The 19,975-nt window shown below is 38.2% G+C and overlaps 2 protein-coding genes across 4 annotated transcripts in view; both read right to left on the bottom strand.

Annotated features, from left to right (window-relative positions):
- SPDYA (speedy/RINGO cell cycle regulator family member A) overlaps positions 1 to 2,953 on the bottom strand; it is a 43,518-nt gene extending 40,565 nt beyond the window's left edge. Inside the window, exon 1 of the mRNA XM_023217278.1 lies at positions 2,595 to 2,953. The gene's annotated coding sequence lies outside the window, so the exon portion shown is untranslated. The remainder of the gene's footprint in view (positions 1 to 2,594) is intronic.
- A 3,074-nt stretch (positions 2,954 to 6,027) lies between these two features.
- PPP1CB (protein phosphatase 1 catalytic subunit beta) overlaps positions 6,028 to 19,975 on the bottom strand; it is a 52,515-nt gene continuing 38,567 nt past the window's right edge. For all 3 annotated transcript variants that reach the window (XM_023217272.2, XM_023217270.2, XM_023217271.2), the window contains exons 8-9: positions 15,231 to 15,365; positions 6,028 to 9,770 (exon numbers count right to left, since the gene is read on the bottom strand). In XM_023217272.2, coding sequence (XP_023073040.1) covers positions 9,666 to 9,770; positions 15,231 to 15,365 — 240 coding nt within the window. In that variant the 3' untranslated portion in view covers positions 6,028 to 9,665. The remainder of the gene's footprint in view (positions 9,771 to 15,230; positions 15,366 to 19,975) is intronic.

The following is a 19,975-nucleotide window of genomic DNA, read 5'->3' as shown; positions in this document are numbered from 1 at the left end:
AAATGCATGTGGCTGCATAATGCACAAAATACAATTATGAGAAGGTTCTTTAGGATCCTAAAATCTTCACAAAGGAAACGTGAAACTTGCATATAAAAGCCAGCAAATACACGTAAATATTCATTGAGCTATCGGGGAAGCAGCTTATTAAGTTTTGACATCAAGTAAAGGGTGACTACCAACTAAGCCTTCTTGAGTGTTCTCATTCCTGAGTTTTTTTTTTTTTTTTTTTTTTTTTGAGACGGAGTCTTGCTCTGCCGCCCAGGCTGGAGTGCAGTGGCCGGATCTCAGCTCACTGCAAGCTCCGCCTCCCGGATTCACGCCATTCTCCTGTCTCAGCCTCCCGAGTAGCTGAGACTACAGGCGCCCGCCTCCTCGCCCGGCTAGATTTTTGTATTTTCTATTAGAGACGGGGTTTCACCGTATTAGCCAGGATGGTCTCGATCTCCTGACCTCGTGATCCGCCCGTCTCGGCCTCCCAAAGTGCTGGGATTACAGGCTTGAGCCACCGCGCGACTTGGTTTGAATTCAGGTACTACCATTTTACTAGCTGTGTGAACATGGTCAAATCATTTAACCCCAACACCTCTCATTAAATGTAAAAGTAGGGTGATACCACCTACTCTGTAAAAGCGTCTGGGACAAATTTGATAGTGAGCAAACTAGCAGTGCACTGGGCCATAGCAGGTGTTATTAGCTAGCTTCCTTCTTGCCTCTTTTCATTTGACCTGGGATTGGATGAGGAGAACTCAAACATTTAACTGAACAATTTATTCCTTTGTCTCTAAGCATGGCTTTTCCCCACTAAAAAAGCATTGATTGTCCATAACTTGATCATCTCCTGCACTGTGTCCTGCAGTGCCTCCAGGTTGTCCCCATTCTACTTTCCTAACTCCCTTTTCCTAAATGTATCTCCTATTATCCAGTAAGAATGAAACACTCATACTTGTGTTTCTCTGAATGTTTTGAACTTTCCCACTTCTTTGACCTTGCATATATTGTGGTGTGCTCTCTTCACTCTCATTTAAAATTTGTCTGGTATCCACCCTTTGAGACCCAGCTTAAATTAAACAGCTCATCATCATTTGAGTGCTTAGTAAGTGCAGGCTGTGTGCCGCTCTTGAATTCCCGTAGCATTTCCTGAAATTCTCATTTATGTAATCTTATTAACCAGCTTTTTGAAATAAAAATGTTTGTGTATACAGATACAATTATATATAAATCGGATCATATACATACTTTAAAAATGTACAAAACAATACATGTAGCATAAGTGGCGGCTGAGACATAATAAAAACTTGTGAAACCACCACCTACCAAAACACATGAACCTAACATGCAAGAGACAGGACATCAACAATACTGTTGAGATTCTGTATGCTCCTCCTTCTCCCATTAGGATTCCCAGGAGGCAACTGTTTCCCATTCTCTTTTCTTTGTGTATCCTAAAACACAACTTTTATTTGTGAACTCTTCAACCTCAGTATTCCTCATAGGGTTAGCCATGCTAATCCATAATACTGTGAATCATTTTCATTATTGCCTTCTGTTCTAGAAATACACCATAATATTCCAATGCTCCTGTCAATGGGCATTTGGGTCATTTTTGGGGGGGCATTTGGATCCTTCTGCTACTGTGAATGCCATGAGCAATGCCTCTGCAAGGCCGTATAAGTTCTGATTAACTGCTGGTCTGATTGGTGAATGTCTACGACTGAAAATCAAATATTTTGACTACTTTGCTTGTGTATGCACCATGGTGCACTTTTTCTATAAATGCTTTAAAGTGAAGTTGATGAGTTGTAGGGCATGCACATGTTCAACTTTAAAAGGTTATAAATGCTAAATTCATTTTCCAAGCAGTGTTACCAATTTTAAGAGTTCCCATTAGTTTACATCTTGACAACTTCTTTTTAGGCTTTCTCTGACTAGATGATCTTTTGAAGTGTGACAGAGAAGACAGCTCCAGATTTTCTTTTCAGCATCCTTTTCTAGTAAATGGTTCTACCCAACCTCCTAAACCACTTGAACGCAGGGATAGTTGCTACGTTCATGCAATATCCCTTCCCTCTCTTACTTGATGGAGTTGTAAGGGCCTTTGAGACAAATTGGGCCAAATTTCTTTTATGTAATTCTGCGCTGAGACCACGTATTCAGCCTGGGTGACTGTTCTTCTAAGTTAAAGAGATTAAAAACTCTGAGAAGTATTAAAAATGGAACAATTGCCAGGGCACGGTGATTCACGCCTGTATCAGCACACTTTGGGAGGCCGAAGTGGGTGGATCACCTGACATCAAGTGAAACCCCATCTCTACTAAAAATGCAAAAATTAGCCGGGTGCTCTGGTGCGCCTGTTATCCCAGCTACTCAGGAGACTGAGGTGGGAGAATTGCTTGGACCCAGGAGGCGGAGGCTGCAGTGAGCAGAGATGGCGCCACTGCACTCCAGCCTGGGCGACAGAGCGAGACCCTGTCTCAAAAAACAAACAAAATAAAAGCAACAACAAAAAAGAACAATCATTCTAACAAGATAACTGTATTCATTTTCTGTCTAGAATAGTTTTCTCCACTGTATCAAACTTTTTTGTTCCTTACAGAAAAGATAGTTGATCTTTCTCCATACTGCGTATGACATAACACTTGTGCTAGATGAGGCAACAGCCTCTCCAAGTTTGATTCCTAGTTTTAAGTGCTCATACTTATTGGGTGAATTCTGAAAGACAAAATATTACACAAATTATACAGTTTTCCTAAAATACGTGAGGTGGCTCACTACAAAGGTGACATTAAGATCAATAAAACAGGAGACTACAGAAAAGGGGAGGCAAGAAAGTAATCATAAGGATCTTGCGATGTTTGTTCTCAGTAACAGGCAACTTCTCCACTATGCCTGTCAGGTGCTAGCTGCAAAATGCTCCTTCAAGTATCTGAATACTTTGGTTTTTTTTTTTTTTTGAGATACAGTCTCACTCTGTCACCCACGCTGGAGTGCAGTGGCGTGATCTTGGCTCACTGCAACCTCCACCTCCCAGGTTCAAGCAATTCTCCTGCCTCAGCCTCCTGAGTAGCTGGGATTACAGGTGTGTGCCACCATGCCTGGATAATTTTTGTATTTTTAGTAGAGACAGAGTTTCACCATGTTAGCCAAGCTGATCTCGAACTCCTGATCTCTAGTGATCTGCCCGCCATGGCCTTCCAAAGTGTCGGAATTACAGGTGTGAGCCACCGTGTCTGGCTGAGTTCTTGTATTTACCAATATTTTACAAAGTAGGGGCCAGAGTTTTGATAAACCATTTATTTTGGCCAAACAGACTCAAATCAATTTTCTCCTTGAGACTTCAGCACTCTTGTCGTAAGAGACAAGAGACATGAGGATAAAGAAAAACTGGAATTTTATTATTTGTGGTTAATTTCTTCAGGTCAAGGTGTCAAAATAGTAATACGAGTAGAGATTTTTGACACCCACTTGCCATTCATTAAGCAAATATCTGCAGGCCTTCTATGTGGCAGGCGCCACTCTACAATGAGGAGATACGAATCAGTGAACAAAAGAGGATAAAAATACCTGCCTGGGTGCAATGGCTCATGCCTGTAATCCCAACACTTTGGGATGCTAAGGTGGGCGGATCACTTGAGCTCAAGAGTTTGAGACTAGCCTAGGCAACATGGTAAAACACCCCACTCTACAAAAATTAGCAGGTGTGGTGGCACATGCCTGTAGTCCCAGCTATTAGGCAGGCTAAGGTGGAAGGATGGCTTGAGCCCAGGAGGTTGCAGTGAGCTGAGATTGTGCCACTGTGCTCCAGCCTGGGCACCATAGCAAGACCCTGTCTCAAACAAACAAACAAAAAACAACAACAAACTCTGCCCATAGGAGCTACATTCTAGTCACATACAAGACTGATCTAGGCCTTACGGCTTTTAAAGACAAATATAACAAAGTTTTTTTTTTTTTGAGATGGAGTTTCCCTCTTGTTGCCCAGGCTGGAGTGCAATGGTGCCATCTTGGATCACTGTAATCTCCATGTTCAAGTGATTCTCCTGCCTCAGCTTCCCAAGTAGCTGGGACTACAGGTGTGCGCCACCACGTCAATTTTTGGATTTTTTTTTAGTAGAGATGGGGTTTCACCATATCGGCCAGGATGGTCTTGATCTCTTAACCTTGTGATTGGCCCACCTTGGCCTCCCAAAGCGCTGGGATTACAGGTGTGAGCCACCGCGCCCAGTCGACAAATACAACAAAGTTTTAAAGGAAACATCCTAATGGATCTGTATAACAAATAATTGATATGTTAAAATTAAAATGGGCTGGGCATGGTGGCCTGTAATTCTCCCAGCACTTTGGAAGGCCAAGGGGGCAGGATCACTTGAGCCTGGGAGGCTGAGGCTTCAGTGAGCTGTGATCGGGCACTGCACTCCAGCCTGGGTGACAGAGGGAGACCCTGTCTCATAAAAAAAGGATTACAACTTGTGTTGTCAGTGAGCATACCTAGAGTTTGGGGAATTCGCTAAAAGCAGATCAGGGTCTTCCACGCAAAACAGGCTTTACAGTACAGCAATAAAGACTTTTTAACCTAGTTCTTTAACATGACCAATAGAATTAATTTCAGTGGAATTATGAAGCTCCAGTTAAGAGATGTGCTACAAAATCTCAGGCAATTACACTGGAAGGCAGAGACTTGTGTTTCTAAAATTTCTTATTGAAGTCAGGTAACAGTAATATGTGCTGGGTCCAGTTATATGTTGGATCCTGAGCCTCACACAAGACTTCCTGATAATCTCAGTTCCTTATTAAATGTGACAAGCTACATTTCCTAATACGTAGCTAATTTTTAAGTTGGTAAATTGAGTAGTTATGAGTTTCTACAAGACAAGTTTTCTCCAGCAACTCCACCCTGCACATCCTCCTTCTCAGGGATTTTTATTAAACTAAGAGCTAGAGAGACAAAGTTTATATTTATTCAAGAATGGAACAGGTGTCAGTCTGTCAATAATCTGCTGGTAAGCAGCAGCACTGTCAGAAACTATGCCAATTGTCAGTTTGAGTTATATATATATTGGAGGTAGCATTTCAACACTCTGGTTTTGTTCCCTTAGCTTTTTTTTTTTTTCCCAAAAAAATATACTAGGAGATATAAGACTTACTTCAGATTAAACTTGTTACATTAATAAAACACTCCTGGCCAGGTGAGGTGGCTCATGGCTGTAATCCCAGCACTTTGGGAGGCCAAGGCGGGCAGATCATGAGGTCAGGAGTTGGAGACCAGCCTGGCCAACATGGTGAAACCCCGTCTCTACTAAATAATACAAAATTTAGCTGGACACGGTAGTGGGTGCTTGTAATCCCAGCTACTCAGGAGGCTGAGGCAGGTGAATCACTTGAACCCAGGAGGTGGAGGTTGCAGTGAGCCAAGATCGTGCCACTGCACTCCAGCCTGGGCAACAAGAGCAAGACTCTGTCTCAAAAAAAAAAGAAAGAAAGAAAGAAAGAAAAACACTCCTCCGGACTACTTTTTTCTGTTGCACTGTATTACTTGCCTTTGTGGCTTTGTCGAGAATCAGTGTTTACATGACAGACCATAAATTAGTGTGCCTTTTAATAAATTTGTACAATAATCTATGAAAGTTCTAGATATTCAGCTGTGATGTCACTGCTTTTGGAGGAAAAATTTGGCCTGTAAATCTGCTGAATCATTCTGATTAGGCAGCTGTAAAAATTAATACATACTTTAACTTGCCGATCCTATGCCAGGCTTGATTGAAAAGCCTCCAGGCACAGACCTTGGGTTCCCACCTTTTTGTATGTAATATCTGAAAGGAATGCTGAACCTATTAGCCTCAGGCAGTTAGTCTGTTCTCTCTTTTACACACACACACACACACACGCACACACCCTCCCCACCCGCACTCCCTGTTCACTTGCTATCTTCCACCCTGTATGCACCACACTATGTGGTGTTATAAGTAAGGTTTCACAACCACATAAGCTAGCAAAGATCCCTAAGAGGAAAGAAGCAAAGATTTATGGTCATTTTTGTAAAAATAAGGTTTAATAAAACATCAGCAATCTGCATGAGAAGGTAAATTACAATGAGAAACTTAAAAAGCTTATGGTCTAAGTCAACCAATGTAGAAGGTACTGGTTGAAGAAAACAAGCTTTGACTTTTAAAATTTCCTAACCAGGGGATTTATTTAGAAATTCTGGCATTCAAATATACATGTAAAATCCAATTTAACAGATCAAAATTGTTACACTAAGTTTCACTTAGTATCTAAGTATCCAATCACAATTGTATCTAAGTTTCACTTTTGTTGAAGAAACATTATAAAGGTAATTAAAACTCTGGGCATATACTTATATGGAACTAATTTATTTCCTATTTAACTACCATTCATTGCGTAAAGTATGTTGTCCCAATTTTCAGCTGTTTTAAGAAATTATAAAACATTGAGATCTACTAGGAAGAGGGACAGCCTATTTCTAAGTGATGCCACTAGTACAATCAGGCTTCTCAGGGGCATCTTTGATTTAGCCACTGACTCACAAGGAAAACAGGAGGTGGATTTGGTTAGGGAGCAACAGCAAATTCAGCCTGACCATATTCCTACTCTAAACACATTTTCAGCATAAAGATGTAAAAAAAATTTTTTTTTGGTTCAAAAGTTATGGTTGCCATGGAGACAAAAAGAATATACCTGAATTTATAAACTGAGATATATTTCAGTTCCTTGGCTTAAAATAATACATCTTTATATTCTTAAGAGACATATCTCAAGATGTTCCTTGCTTTGCCTTGAATACAAATTTTTTTGAAAAGCGTATGTTTCTCCTGAACACACTCATATTTCAAATTTACCACCTATTTTAAGCTTTAAAATTCTTCTTGCCAGCATTTTTCAGCAAAAAAATAATAATAACTTCATGAATGTTTAGGTACTTTTTCCAATGAAGGGACATGGCAGCATGGATACTGGGTAGTTGGCTAGGCTCTAAATACCTGATGACTCAACGCTTTGCACAAACCAGTCTTGCTGATTATTAAAATTTGTCCCTGGACAAAATTAAAGTAGTGCATGTTAAGGCTTCAAATGCAAAGGATTCACTGTAGTTCATTCTTTCAAGAATAGAAATCGACCATAACTTTTGCTTTATAATTCATGTGATACACCACATTATAACAGATATCTACCGTGTTTCAATGATTTCTGAATGTCATAACATTTGGATTAAACTGTATACAAAAAAATCACTAACCTTTTTGAAAAAAATCAGAGGAAAGAACAATATAAATTAGTGACACTGAAATTACAGAATAATTTTCTCCTAAGAAACAAAGTTTTATTTATTTCAAGTAGTGTTGCCAAGCAAATATTTGTAAAGAACACATTTTTATGACTGGAGGCTGTTTAAGTGGTTTTAAGAGTGCTTGAATAACTTTTAAACATGATAAATTTCCATCCTTTAAATTTAATGACCAATATTAATTAGCTCAGTGATTACTTTTTCACATTTAGTCTTAAAAAAAAAAAAAAAAAAAAGATTCCTATTAACCAACATACTTAGTCTTGACCTGGATGAATTTACAAAAGCCAGACAATGGGATACAGATTAATGTGGTTTAACTAATACTGAGATTAATCAACACTGCCCTTTTTCCCTGCCAAAGGCTTATTTTCTAGACCTGCTTCACTATGACTACTAAAAGAGTACAACTAAAATTTTATTAGAAATCGCTCAGCTTACACACTCCAATCAGGAAGTTATTTAAATCACCTCAGATAAAACTTTGTGACCTAACCTAATACATCATATGTAGATCATGAACACTTTCAGAAAAGAATCATTTCAATATGTCAAGGACATAGTACCTATGTGAATAAAATGTGTGCTTAAATGTCTCACTGTAAGGAAAAAAATAATCAGTCAGGCTTCATATCAATTAGACAACTTTTACTAAATGAGAAAACTACATTTAAAATGTGCTTTAAAACAAAACGGAATTAGAAAAAAAGACATATGCATTTTAAAGAACTTTTGCACTGTGCTGAAAATGAAATATCTCTTGCAGTAAGTAACACAATGTGCCAATTCATAAAATATAAGTTAACAGGTTTCTCAATTTAACATTTTCAAAGACGATATTAAGGTCAAAAATGTCACATCTATGGTAGCACATATAGAAGGGCATTATAGATATGATGTCCATCCCTATGAAGCTTACAAATTTGACAATGCTCAATAAAAGCTTTTAGAATCACATCCAACAGTGTCACAGCCAAAGAATCAGAAATCTGTGTCCTGTAAGTTCTCTCCTTCTAAAATCTTCATGTTAACTTTTCTATGCGTTGCCATTTGTTAATACTAACCCTTAAAAAAAAGAGAGAATAGGAAAAGAAAGGCTGCAATAAACTCTTGATCAGGTACAGAAATTATTGCTACTATAGTTCACTACAAAGCATGTCTATACAATATCATATGACCTTTGATTATGAAAAAATCAGAATAAAAATCTTTAGTGACATAAGCCTTACAATCGTATACAACATTCACATGGCAATATTAGACAGTTAAGCACCCAATACCCATAGTTGACAAAATGTCCCACTGACCAGCATTCATTTAAATACATCCTTCGTATAGAGGGAGGAAAAAGAGATAGTGTCAGCTTTCCAAGGCTTGTCAAAAAAGGATTCTCATGTACTGTTGATCTAAAAACAAACAACAACAACAACAACTCAAAAAAAAAAAAGAAAGAAAACCAATGCAGGTGAAGGTGTTACCAGGAATTTAAGCATGCCAAAAGGTGTTCCGTGCGAATGAAAACCTAAAGCCAAGGTACCACATAATCACATTACCAACTAGTTGGGTAATACTAATGAGCCTTATCTTAAAGTTAAATGAAATGCTACTGCACAATAGAGCATCAATAAGTTAAAAATTAGAGTGCACAAATCCCAATCAGTGGCGATTCCTGTATAAAGCAAAATATTCACTATCAGCTGTAAAGTTTGCCCAGTCAAACTGTATGATTAAAATCACTGGATTGGACAATGTGCGTTTTTTAAAACAATCAATCTCTAAAATTCCTTTTTAATGTAATGAGGCGTTAAGTTTTCTTAGTAAGATTAAACAGATATCTAAGTAGATAAGCAAGGGAAAATAATAGTTGGTGAATGTCTGTAAAGCTCTTCCCATATTTCACTTTTAAAAATGTTTAGGGAAAAAAATTAGAAGTATTTGCCATTATTCTAGCGAAAACAAACAAACAAAAACAAAACAAGCTCAAAATAATTAAACAACCAAGCAACACTAAAACCACATTACACAGATGGATCATCATGCTTTCATCTGGTTTAACTATCACATCTAGTTTAACTGGGATGCTCTTCAACTTTAAAAATTGTGATACATGAAGATGTAACTTTAATGGATAATTTTGAATTTGGATTTAACTTTGTTGACTATAACAGAGTATACTTATTACAATACAGTGTAGCACATCTTTCTATTAGAAAAAAATTTAAGATCCTTTACCCGTCTCCTTAAGTTAAAGGTGTGACATCATAAAGGGTGTCAAATGGCTGGATGGTTTTACAGTGCACACTTATATATTATGAAGTATGTCCTTAACAAATCTGACGGTTTCTTTACAGAATTCCTTTCTTCACCTTTTCTTCGGTGGATTAGCTGTTCGAGGTGGAGTGACAGGACGTCCAGAATTCAGTCCACCATACTGGTACTTAGCTTTCTTTTCAGACGGTTTCAATATCTTAAAGTAAATTATTAACAAATAATGTTATTCTTTCATATACAGTAAGTTAAGAAAATTGTTACAATTGTGAGTTTTTTCAATAAATGGCATAAACTGCAAAAGTGCAATAAAAATGTAGAATAGCAAAGCTCCATAAACATTTCTTACATTTAAAGTGTGCAAATGTCTGAACTTTGTCATTCCACTCATATTTTAATAACAAAAGTACACTAACTCTATCAACTATCCAATCCTTAGATTTAAGTAAAAAAGTTTTTAAAATTAGTGTATCTGTGCTGTGAGGAAAAGAACACTGGTTTAAGAGTCAGAAGATCTATGTTGTCATCATAATTCTGATATAGTAACTTAGGAGGGTAACTAACTTAGAAGTCACAAACTCTTCAGACCTTATTATTTACGTATAAATAGATCTTTTTACTTAAAAAACAGCTTTATTGATATAAATCTAATTTTAGAACATTTCTGTCACCCCTAAAAGAAAGCCTGTTCCCATCAGCAGTCACTCCCCATTCCTGCTCTCCACTCTCCAACTAACTTTTAGAGTTAGTTGCTCTAACTCTAAGCAATTACTAATCTATTATCTGTCTCTACAGAATTGCCTATTCTGAAGATTTCATATAACTGGCATCATATAATATGTGGTCTTTTGTGACTGACTTCTTTCACTTAGGTTTTCAAAACCAGTTTTGAAGTATCAGTCCTTCATTCCTTTTTATTGCTGAGTTGTGTTGTACAGTCCATTGTATGGATGTACCACATTTTATTTATCCATTCGGTAGCTGATGGACATCTGAATTGTGTGAATTTTTCAGCTATAAGAAATAATGCTGTTGTGCCCATTTATGTAACAGTTTTTGTGTGAACATGTTTTCATAATCTTGGGTATACACCTAGAAGTAAAACTGCTGCATCATATGAGAACTCTATCCCCATCATTAATGTATGAAGATTATAATGCCTCCAAATCCTTGCCAAAACTTGTTACATTATACATAAAAAAGTCATGATTTTCCAAAAATAAAACAGTATAGAAAGACAAAGTATTTTTTAAAAAACTATTTAGAACATAATAGTGCCTCAGTGAAAAGAAGATATTAATCCAACACCACTATGACAACTGCTGGAAGGATAAGGTATGGTTACTATATTTAATTTGTAAATGAGCAACCATTTACCATTCAATTGTACTAATGGAACCGCATAATACAATAAAGAGAAAGAGGAATGGGAAAGCCCCAATGCATTTTAAGAGAAATATAGTGTGTGTACATCAAAGACATAGAACAGCCTTTACAAGAGCAAAGTACTGAAGCTGTTTTACTCAGTGAACAAGAATGATCTGTAGTAGCACACTAAAGCTAAAACTGGCTTCTTTTTAAAATGTAAATGTTGAAACCAAAAGTTAGTTCTTCAAAAGAATAAATAAGATAGACTGCTAACTAGATTAAGAAAAGATCCCAATAAGCGCAATCTGAAATGACAAAGGTGACATTACAACCAACCCCACAGACATACAAAATATCTTGAGATTATAAACACCTGTGCACACAAACTAGAAAACCTAGAAGAAATGAATAAATTCACAGAAACACACACCCTCCAAAAAAATGAATAAATTCATAGAAACACACGACCTCCCAAGACATGAATAAATTCAGAGAAACACAACCTCCCAAAAAAATGAATAAATTCATAGAAACACACACAAACTCCCAAGATTGAACCAGGAGGAAATTAAAATCCTGAACAGAACAATAACAAGTTCCAAAATTGAATCAGTAATAAAAAAATCTATAAACCAAAAAAGCCCTGGCCCAGAAAGATTCACAGCTGAATTATATCAGATGTACAAACAGCTAGTACCAAACCTACTGAAACTATTCCAAACAATCGAGGAAGAGGACCTCCTCCCTAACTCAGTCTACAAAGCCAGCATCACTGTAATACCAAAACCCAGTAGAGGTACAGTGAAAAAAGAAAACCTCAGGCCAATATCCCTGATGAATACAGACACAAAATTGTCAACAAAATACTGAAACCGAATCCAGCAACACATCAAAAAGTTAACTCACCACAATCAAGAAGGGTTTATTCCTGGGGTGCAAGGTTTCAACATATGCAAATCAATGTGATTCACCTCATAAACAAAATTAAAAACACCATATGATCATCTCAATAGATGCAGAAAGGCTTTCAATACAACTCAACATCCTTTCATGTTAAAAACCCTCAACAAGTTAGGCATTGAAAAATTAGAAACATACCTCAAAATAGTAAGAGCCATCTGACAAACCCACAGCCAACATCGTACTAAAAAGGGAAACGCTGGAAGCATTCCCTTTGAGAACTGGAACAAAAGACAAAGATGACCATTCTCACCACTCTCATTCAACAGAGTACTGAAAGTCCCTGCCAGAGTAATCAGGCAAGATAAAGAAATAAAAGGCATCCAAATAAGAAGAGAGGAAGATAAACTATCTTTACTGACGATAATGATTCTATACAAAGAAAACCCCAGACTCTGCCAAAACGTGCCTAGAACTGATAAACAACTTTGATAAAGTTTCAGGATACAAAATCAATGTATAAAAACCAGTAGCATTTCTATACACCAAACACATCCAAGCTGAGAGCCAAATCAAGAACTGCATTTACAATAGCCACAAAAAGATTACCAAGGAATACAGCTAACCGAGGAGGTGAAAGATCTCTACAACTATAAAGCACTGCTCAGAGAAATCAGATATGATGCAAACAAATGGAAAAACATTCCATGCTCATGGATAGAAGAATCAATATTGTTAAAATGTCCATACTGCCGAAAGCAGTTTACAGATTCAATGCTCTTTCTATCAAACTACCAATGTCATTTTTCACAGCATTAGAAAAAAACTTTTCTAAAATTCGTATGAAATTGAAAAAGAGCCTGAATAGCCAAAGTATCCTAAGCAAAAAGAACAAAGCCAGAAGCATCACACTACCCAACTTCAAGGTATACTTTAAGGCTAGGGTAACCAAAACAGCATACTGGTACCAAAACAGACATATAAACCAATGGAATAGGATGGAGGCAGTCAGAAATACAGCTGTACTCCTGCAAACATCTAATCTTGAACAAGGTCAACAATAACAAGCAATGGGGAAGAGACTACTTGATAAACGGTGCTAGGATAACTGGCTAGCCATATGCAGAAGACTGAAACTGGACCCCTTTCACCATATACAAAAATTAACTCAAGATGGATTAAAGATTTAAATATAAGACCTCAAACTATAAAAATCCTAGAAGAAAACCTAGGAAATACCATTCTGGACACTGGCCTTGGGAAATAATTTATGACCAAGTCCCCCAAAGCAACTGCGACCAAAACAATGATTGACAAGTGGGACCAAAATAAACTAAAAGGCTTCTGCACAGCAAAATAAATTATCAACAGAATAAACAGATAACCTATAGAATGAGAGAAAATACAAACTATGCATCCAACAAAGGTCTAATATCCAGACTCTATAAGGAACTTAATTCAACAAGCAAAAAAACAATCCCATTAAAAATGGGCAAAGGACAAGAACAGACACTTCTCAAAAAACAAACATGCAGCCAACCAATGTATGAAAAAATGCTATCACTAATCATTAGATAAATGTAAATCAAACCACATGATATTGTCTCACATCAGTCAGAATGGCCATTAATAAAAAGCTAAAAGATAATAGATGTCAGCAAGCTTGCGGAGAAAAAGGAATGTTCAAACATTGCTGGTGGGAGTGTAATTAGTTCAGCCATTGTGGAAAGCAGTGTGTAGATTTCTCAAGGAACTTGAAACCACCACCATTTGACCCAACAATCCCACTACTTTGGGTAGGTACAAAAAAAGACAAGCACTTGTATGTCAGTCACAGCACTATTCACAATAGCAAAGACATGTAATCAACCTAGATGTTCATCAACAGTGAACTGGATAAAGAAAATGTGGTACATATACACTATGGAATACTACATGACCATAAAAAGGAAGGAAATCAGGTCCTTTGCAGCAACATGGATGCAGCTGGAGGCCTTTAATCCTAAGCCAATTAATGCAGGAAGAGAAAAATCAAATACCACATTTTCTCACTCATAAGCAGGAGCTAAACACTGGGTAAACATGGACATAAAGACGGCAACAATAGATACTGGGTACTACTAGAGTGGAAAGGGTGAGGAGGGGTGTGAAATGAAAAACTCTATGCTCTCTACCTGGGAGATAAGATCATTTATATACCAAACCTCAGCAATATGTAATTTACACATGGAACAAATCTGCACATGTACCCCCTGAACCTAGTAGCATATATAAATTACAACAAAAGTGAGCAAAGGTGAACCCCCGTACATGGTATACAATGTGCTTCCTCAAAAACAAACAAAAAACTCTAGATTGTTCTTAATTTAGAATGTTTTTAAGCACAATGTCTTTAAGCACAATCTGTCCAATACTGAAAAAGAAAAATATTAAGTGACAGATTATGATTATGGCCAAAAGCTCTATAATTCAGACTCCAGTAAATTAGCAAAAATGCTGGAAAAAGTTGATGTGACTGTGGCTGACTCTGGATTTGATTGATACCATGTCATGTATCAAAAAAAAAAAAAAAAAAAGAATCTGAGCATTATAAAAAAAAAAAATGTTCCTATGACATAAATGGGGAGTTTAATATTATTTTGAAAGTTTTTTCCCTTAGGAAACTTTTTTTTTTTTTTTTTTTTTTTTTTTTTGAGGCCAAGTCTTGCTCTGTTGCCCAGGCTGGAGTGCAGTGGCGTGATCTCGGCTTACTGCAACCTCCGCCTCGTGGGTTCACACCATTCTCCTGCCTCAGCCTCCCAAGTAGCTGGGACTACAGGTGTGTGCCACCACGCCCGGCTTATTTTTTTTGTATTTTTAGTAGAGATGGGGTTTCACAGTGTTAGCCAGGATGGTCTTGATCTCCTGACTTCATGATCCACCCACCTCAGCTTTCCAAAGTGTTGGGATTACAGGCGTGAGCCATGGCACCCAGCCGGAGAACTATTTTACTTTATTTTCATCCGAGTTTGTAATTCTCTTTTCCCAGTGTCTGTTCCACCCATTTACTTTGCAAAAGAAAACAAAAGCCTAAACTTTCATTACATTCACATTCTTTTAGTAAGCCATTATTCAACAGGTCATACAGGAATTTTAACAATTTAAACATCTGAACCAAGAATGACTGACATAACTTAGGTTCCCTAAAACGGTATTTGATATATACCACAAATGCTGGAAACTTTGTGACTGAAAACAGAACTATCTAATGAGTTTTTGAGTGGTAATCACTTGAGTCTGAATTAAATAGACTTTCAACACTCGCTCAAGGAAAGTTACCAAATTTAAAAGGAATTCTGATAATAGTTTTTATTAGATTTCTAGTTTTTATATATTTATGTTTACATCATACCTGAAACGAACACATCAAAGTTTCATCCACACTCATCATTCCACCAGCATTATCAAACTCGCCACAGTAATTTGGGGCTGAAAATAAGGTTACCAACTGTCGTTTAGCAAAAAATTCATATCCATCTTCCACCACCTGTTAAAGGAAATGTCAGAAGAAAAAACATCTATTGGTAAGTAATTCTGAACCATTTATACTAATTAAGATTAAGGTGGCAAAGACTGCCCCACCCTACTCTCAAACCACCCTGTTTTGTTTTGGAAGTCGTGATTTTTATTCTAAAACTTTGCTTAGAACATTAAAATTGGTGTACCTTTTCTATAATGGCAACAATTTAGCTTAATTGGAATAATAAATTCATCACTCCTGAAGGCTTAAAAATCATGCCATTTGCAAGGCTCCTCACGAAACAAAATATACTAATAAGTATCACGACTACAGGGAGCTGGGACACTAAGTACTTTTATTTAAGTTTTAATTTTATTTTAATTAATCTACATGTGTTTTGGAGGGACACCAATTACTACTTTGATGAGGGCATTATAATCCAACTACAGAACCCTTCATTAAATGAGCAACAACCAGACAATGGAAGACTTTGCAAAGAGCTTACTTCTTGCTTTGCTTTTAAAATATCTATTATTATTATATGGCTACATACTGAAAACGCTACTGACTACACACTGAAAATACTGCTAAGTTGAGTTTAATTTACACAAATCATGCTCCTTAAATTAACTGGCAACAGACTGTATTTTTATTTTTATTTTTAATTTTTTGAGATGGAATCTTGCTCTGTCACCCAGGCTGGAATGCAGTGGTATGATCTTGGCTCACTGCAACCTCTGCCTCCCAGATTTAAGCCATTCTCCTGCCTCAGCCTCCCAAATAGCTGGGTTTACAGGCACCCACCACCAAGCCTGACGAATTTTCATATTTTTAGTAGAGATGAGGTTTCGTCATGTTGGCCAGGTTGATTTTGAACTCCTGACGTCAGGTGATCTGCCTGCCTCAGCCTCCCAAAGTGCTGGGATTATAGGCATGAGCCACCGCGCCTGGCCTTGATGAGTTAACATTTCTAGAACCAGTTGTCAATTTCTGAGTAATTTCAACAATTTTTCTCAGTCTACAAATTTGAGGCACGCAATAATATGTAAATATTTTATGTTTATTTATGGTGGGCAAGATTATTTTTAAATTTATTTTAGAGATCCTTTAATTAGCAAAATTATCCTACACCACTTGCTAACACAAAAAAGCAATTACAAAGGCATTTACTTATTAAAATAACTCCTACCTCAGTACTAGGAACATGCTTCTGTTGAAATTATCTTATGGTACAATTTAGATGAACCTTTTCTCTTAAGACCATAACCACATTATCTAATCCCTGTGACTCCTGCTCGACATAGCGCATGGTACTCATGTTTTTAGTTGTTTCTGTGTGGAGACAGGGTCTCGCTCTGCTGCCTAGGCTGGAGTGCAATGGCACAATCTTTGCTCACTGCAGTCATGACTTCCTGGGGCTCAAGAGATCTTCCCACCTCAGCCTCCTGAGTAGCTGAGGCCACAAGTGTGTAGCACCATCTCTGGCTAATTTTTTTTGTATTTATTTATTTATTTATTTTGAGACAGAGTTTCACTCTTGTTTGCCCAGGCTGGAGTGCTACCATGCGATCTTGGCTCACTGCAACCTCCACCTCTTAGGTTCAGGCCATTCCCCTGCCTCAGCCTCCCGAATAGCTGGGATTACAGGCATGTGCCACCAGGCCCGGCTAATTTTGTATTTTTAGTAGAGATGGGGTTTCTCCATGTTTGTCAGGCTGGCCTTGAACTCCTGACCTCAGGTGGTCCACCCGCCTCGGCCTCCCAAAACGCTGGGATTTCAGGTGTGAGCCACTGTGCCCAGCCAATCTTTTTATTTTTTGTAGAGACAGGGTTTTGTGTTTCACTGTGTTGCCCAGGCTGGTCACGGACTCCGTATTTTCAGTTCTTGGTTTTTTAGTTTGCTTACTTGTTCATTCTTTCAAATTTTCTTTTTTAAAGGCAATATTTGTAGAATGTGAGAGACAATATTTGAAAATAAGCACAATAGGAGGATTTTGGCAGTTTCTGGAAAACAGAAGACCAGCAAGCTAGTGTAATTCAGAAACCTGATTTTTAAAAATCATCATTTATTTCTGAAAAGAGCAGTGAATAAAGATCTATGGCTGAAAAAAATTGATTATCAGGGGTCATTTTAGTTATGAAACTTAGCAATTCTGCCTTGTTACCTAATAAATAGAAGGCATATTTATCAAAATCATAAACACAGTTTTACTGATTTAAAAAACTGCTGGGCTGGGCGCGGTGGCTCCCCCCTGTAATCTCAGCATTTTGGGAGGCCAAGGTGGACAGATCACGATGTCAGGAGTTCGAGACCAGCCTGGTCAACATAGTGAAACCCTGTCTCTACTGAAAATACAAAAACTAGCCAGGCGGGGTGGCGTGCGCCTGTAGTCCCAGATACTCAGGAGCTGAGGCAGGAGAATCGCTTGAACCCGGGAGGCGGAGGTTGCAGTGAGCCAAGATGGTGCCACTGCACACCAGCCTGGGTGACAGTGTGAGACCGTCTCACAAAACACCACCACCAACAACAAAATACTACTTTGCCAAACAACAACAACAAAATACTACTTTGTCAAAAGCAAAGGATGTGGGAACATGACCTCATTTCAACGGAACCACCAAAAAATCCTGCTAAATAAAAGTGGCATGTAATATACAATATGCAAAGAATGAAAAGCCAGTCACTTGTATCACTTAGGATCAAAGAAAGAGCCAGCAGTAGTAAGTGTCATGGGGAGTAAAGCTCCAGAAAAAAAGGGAAGTACTGTGGGACAGCACACACTTAATTAAATATGCTTTTATTAGTTAATTTATTCAACACTATGTGTGCATGATACAATATGCTACAATGTCAGCAACAGTACAAATCAACAGAGTTCAAATACAAGTCGTAATCCCTTCCTTAGAGAGTATGCAATCTAGTGGTGGAGGACATAAAAGACAACCAAAAACCCTAAACTGTATAAATGTTTTTATAACGAAAAATTTCAAATATACACAAAAGTAGATCAAGAAGACTTGAATTAACTCCCATTAACTCATCAGCCTAATTCAATACTTTTCATGATTTTGCAACATTTGTTTCATTTATCTTCCCCCTCCCCTTTTCTCTCTGCTGATGTTATTTTAAAGCAAATCCCAGGCATGTCATTTTACCTCTACACATTTGAGTATGCATTCTTGGAAAAACACAGACATTCTTCTTACATAACAATTAATGATTATGACACAGCTAAAATAATTGATACCGGCCAGGAGCAGTGGCTCACACCTGTAATCCCAGCACTTTGGGAGGCTGAGGTGGGCGAATAACCTGAGGTCAGGAGTTTGACACCGGCCTGACCAGCGTAGTGAAACCCTGTCTCTACTAAAAATACAAAAATTAGCCGGGTGTGGTGGCAGGCACCTGTAGTCTTAGCTAGTTGGGAGGCTGAGGCAGGAGAATCACTTCAACCCAGGAGGCAGAGGTTGCAGTGAGTCGAGATCGTGCCATTGCATTCCAGCCTGCATGACAAACTGAGACTTGGCCTCAAACAAAAATAAACAATTAAAAGATTAAATAATTGATACCTATTACCGAGTCTACAATCAAATTTTCTCTCTTTTTTGAGACTGGGTTTCACACCCATTGCACAAGCTGGAGTGAAATGGTGCAATCTACACTCACTGCAACCTCCGCCTCCCAAGCTCAAGCAATTCTCCTGCCACAGCCTCCCAAGTAAGCTGGGACTACCGGTGCACGCCACCACACCTGGCTAAGTTTTGTATCTTCTGTAGAGACGGGGTTTTGCCATGTTGCCCAGACTGGTCTCCAACTCCTGGGGCTCAAAGGATCCACCCACCTCAGCCTTCCAAAGTGCTGGAATTACAGGCATGAGCCACTGCACCGAGCCATAATACAATTCTTCACTGGTCTAAAAAATGCTTTTTTAAAGTGTGGTTTGTTCTTATCAAATCGCCATTATGCACAAAGACCATACAAAAATGAGGCTGGACACACTGGTTCATGCTCGGGCCTGTAATCTGAGCACTTTGTGAGGCTGAGACAGGCAGATCACTTGAGCTCAGGAGTTCAAGGCCAGCCTGGCCAACATAGTGAAACCATGTCTCTACTAAAAATACAAAAATGGGCCAGGCGTGGTGGTGTGTGCCTGTAATCCCAGCTGCTCCGGAGGCTGAGGCAGGAGAATCACTTGAGCCTGGGAGGTGGAGGTTACAGTGAGCAGAGATCGTGCCACTGCACTCCAGCCTGGGTGACAGAGTGAGACTCTATCTCAAAAAAATAAAATAAAATAAAAAATAAAATCTAAACCATGTCTACAAAGCTTCAAAGCAGCACTGAAAATTTTGTTAGATTTGCTGTATACTACAAAAACACATTCTTTTTTTTTTTTTTTTTTGAGACTGGGTCTGGCTCTTTCACAAGGGCTGGAGAGCAGTGGCATAAACATGGCTCACTGCAGCCTTGATCTCCTAGGCTCAAGCGATCCTCCCACCTCAGCCTCCCATGTAGCTGGGACCACAGGTATGCACCACCACACCCAACTAAATTTTTTATTTTTTTGTAGAGATGGGATCTCATTTTGTTGCCCAGGCTGGTCTCAAACTCCCGTGCTTAAGCAATCCATCTACCTCAG

This window comes from Piliocolobus tephrosceles, chromosome 15 (assembly GCF_002776525.5).
Source record: "Piliocolobus tephrosceles isolate RC106 chromosome 15, ASM277652v3, whole genome shotgun sequence".
In the NCBI taxonomy this organism is placed as follows: domain Eukaryota; kingdom Metazoa; phylum Chordata; class Mammalia; order Primates; family Cercopithecidae; genus Piliocolobus; species Piliocolobus tephrosceles.
The sequence above is the reverse complement of the archived record's forward strand: the minus strand, read 5'-3'. Positions and strand labels throughout refer to the sequence as shown.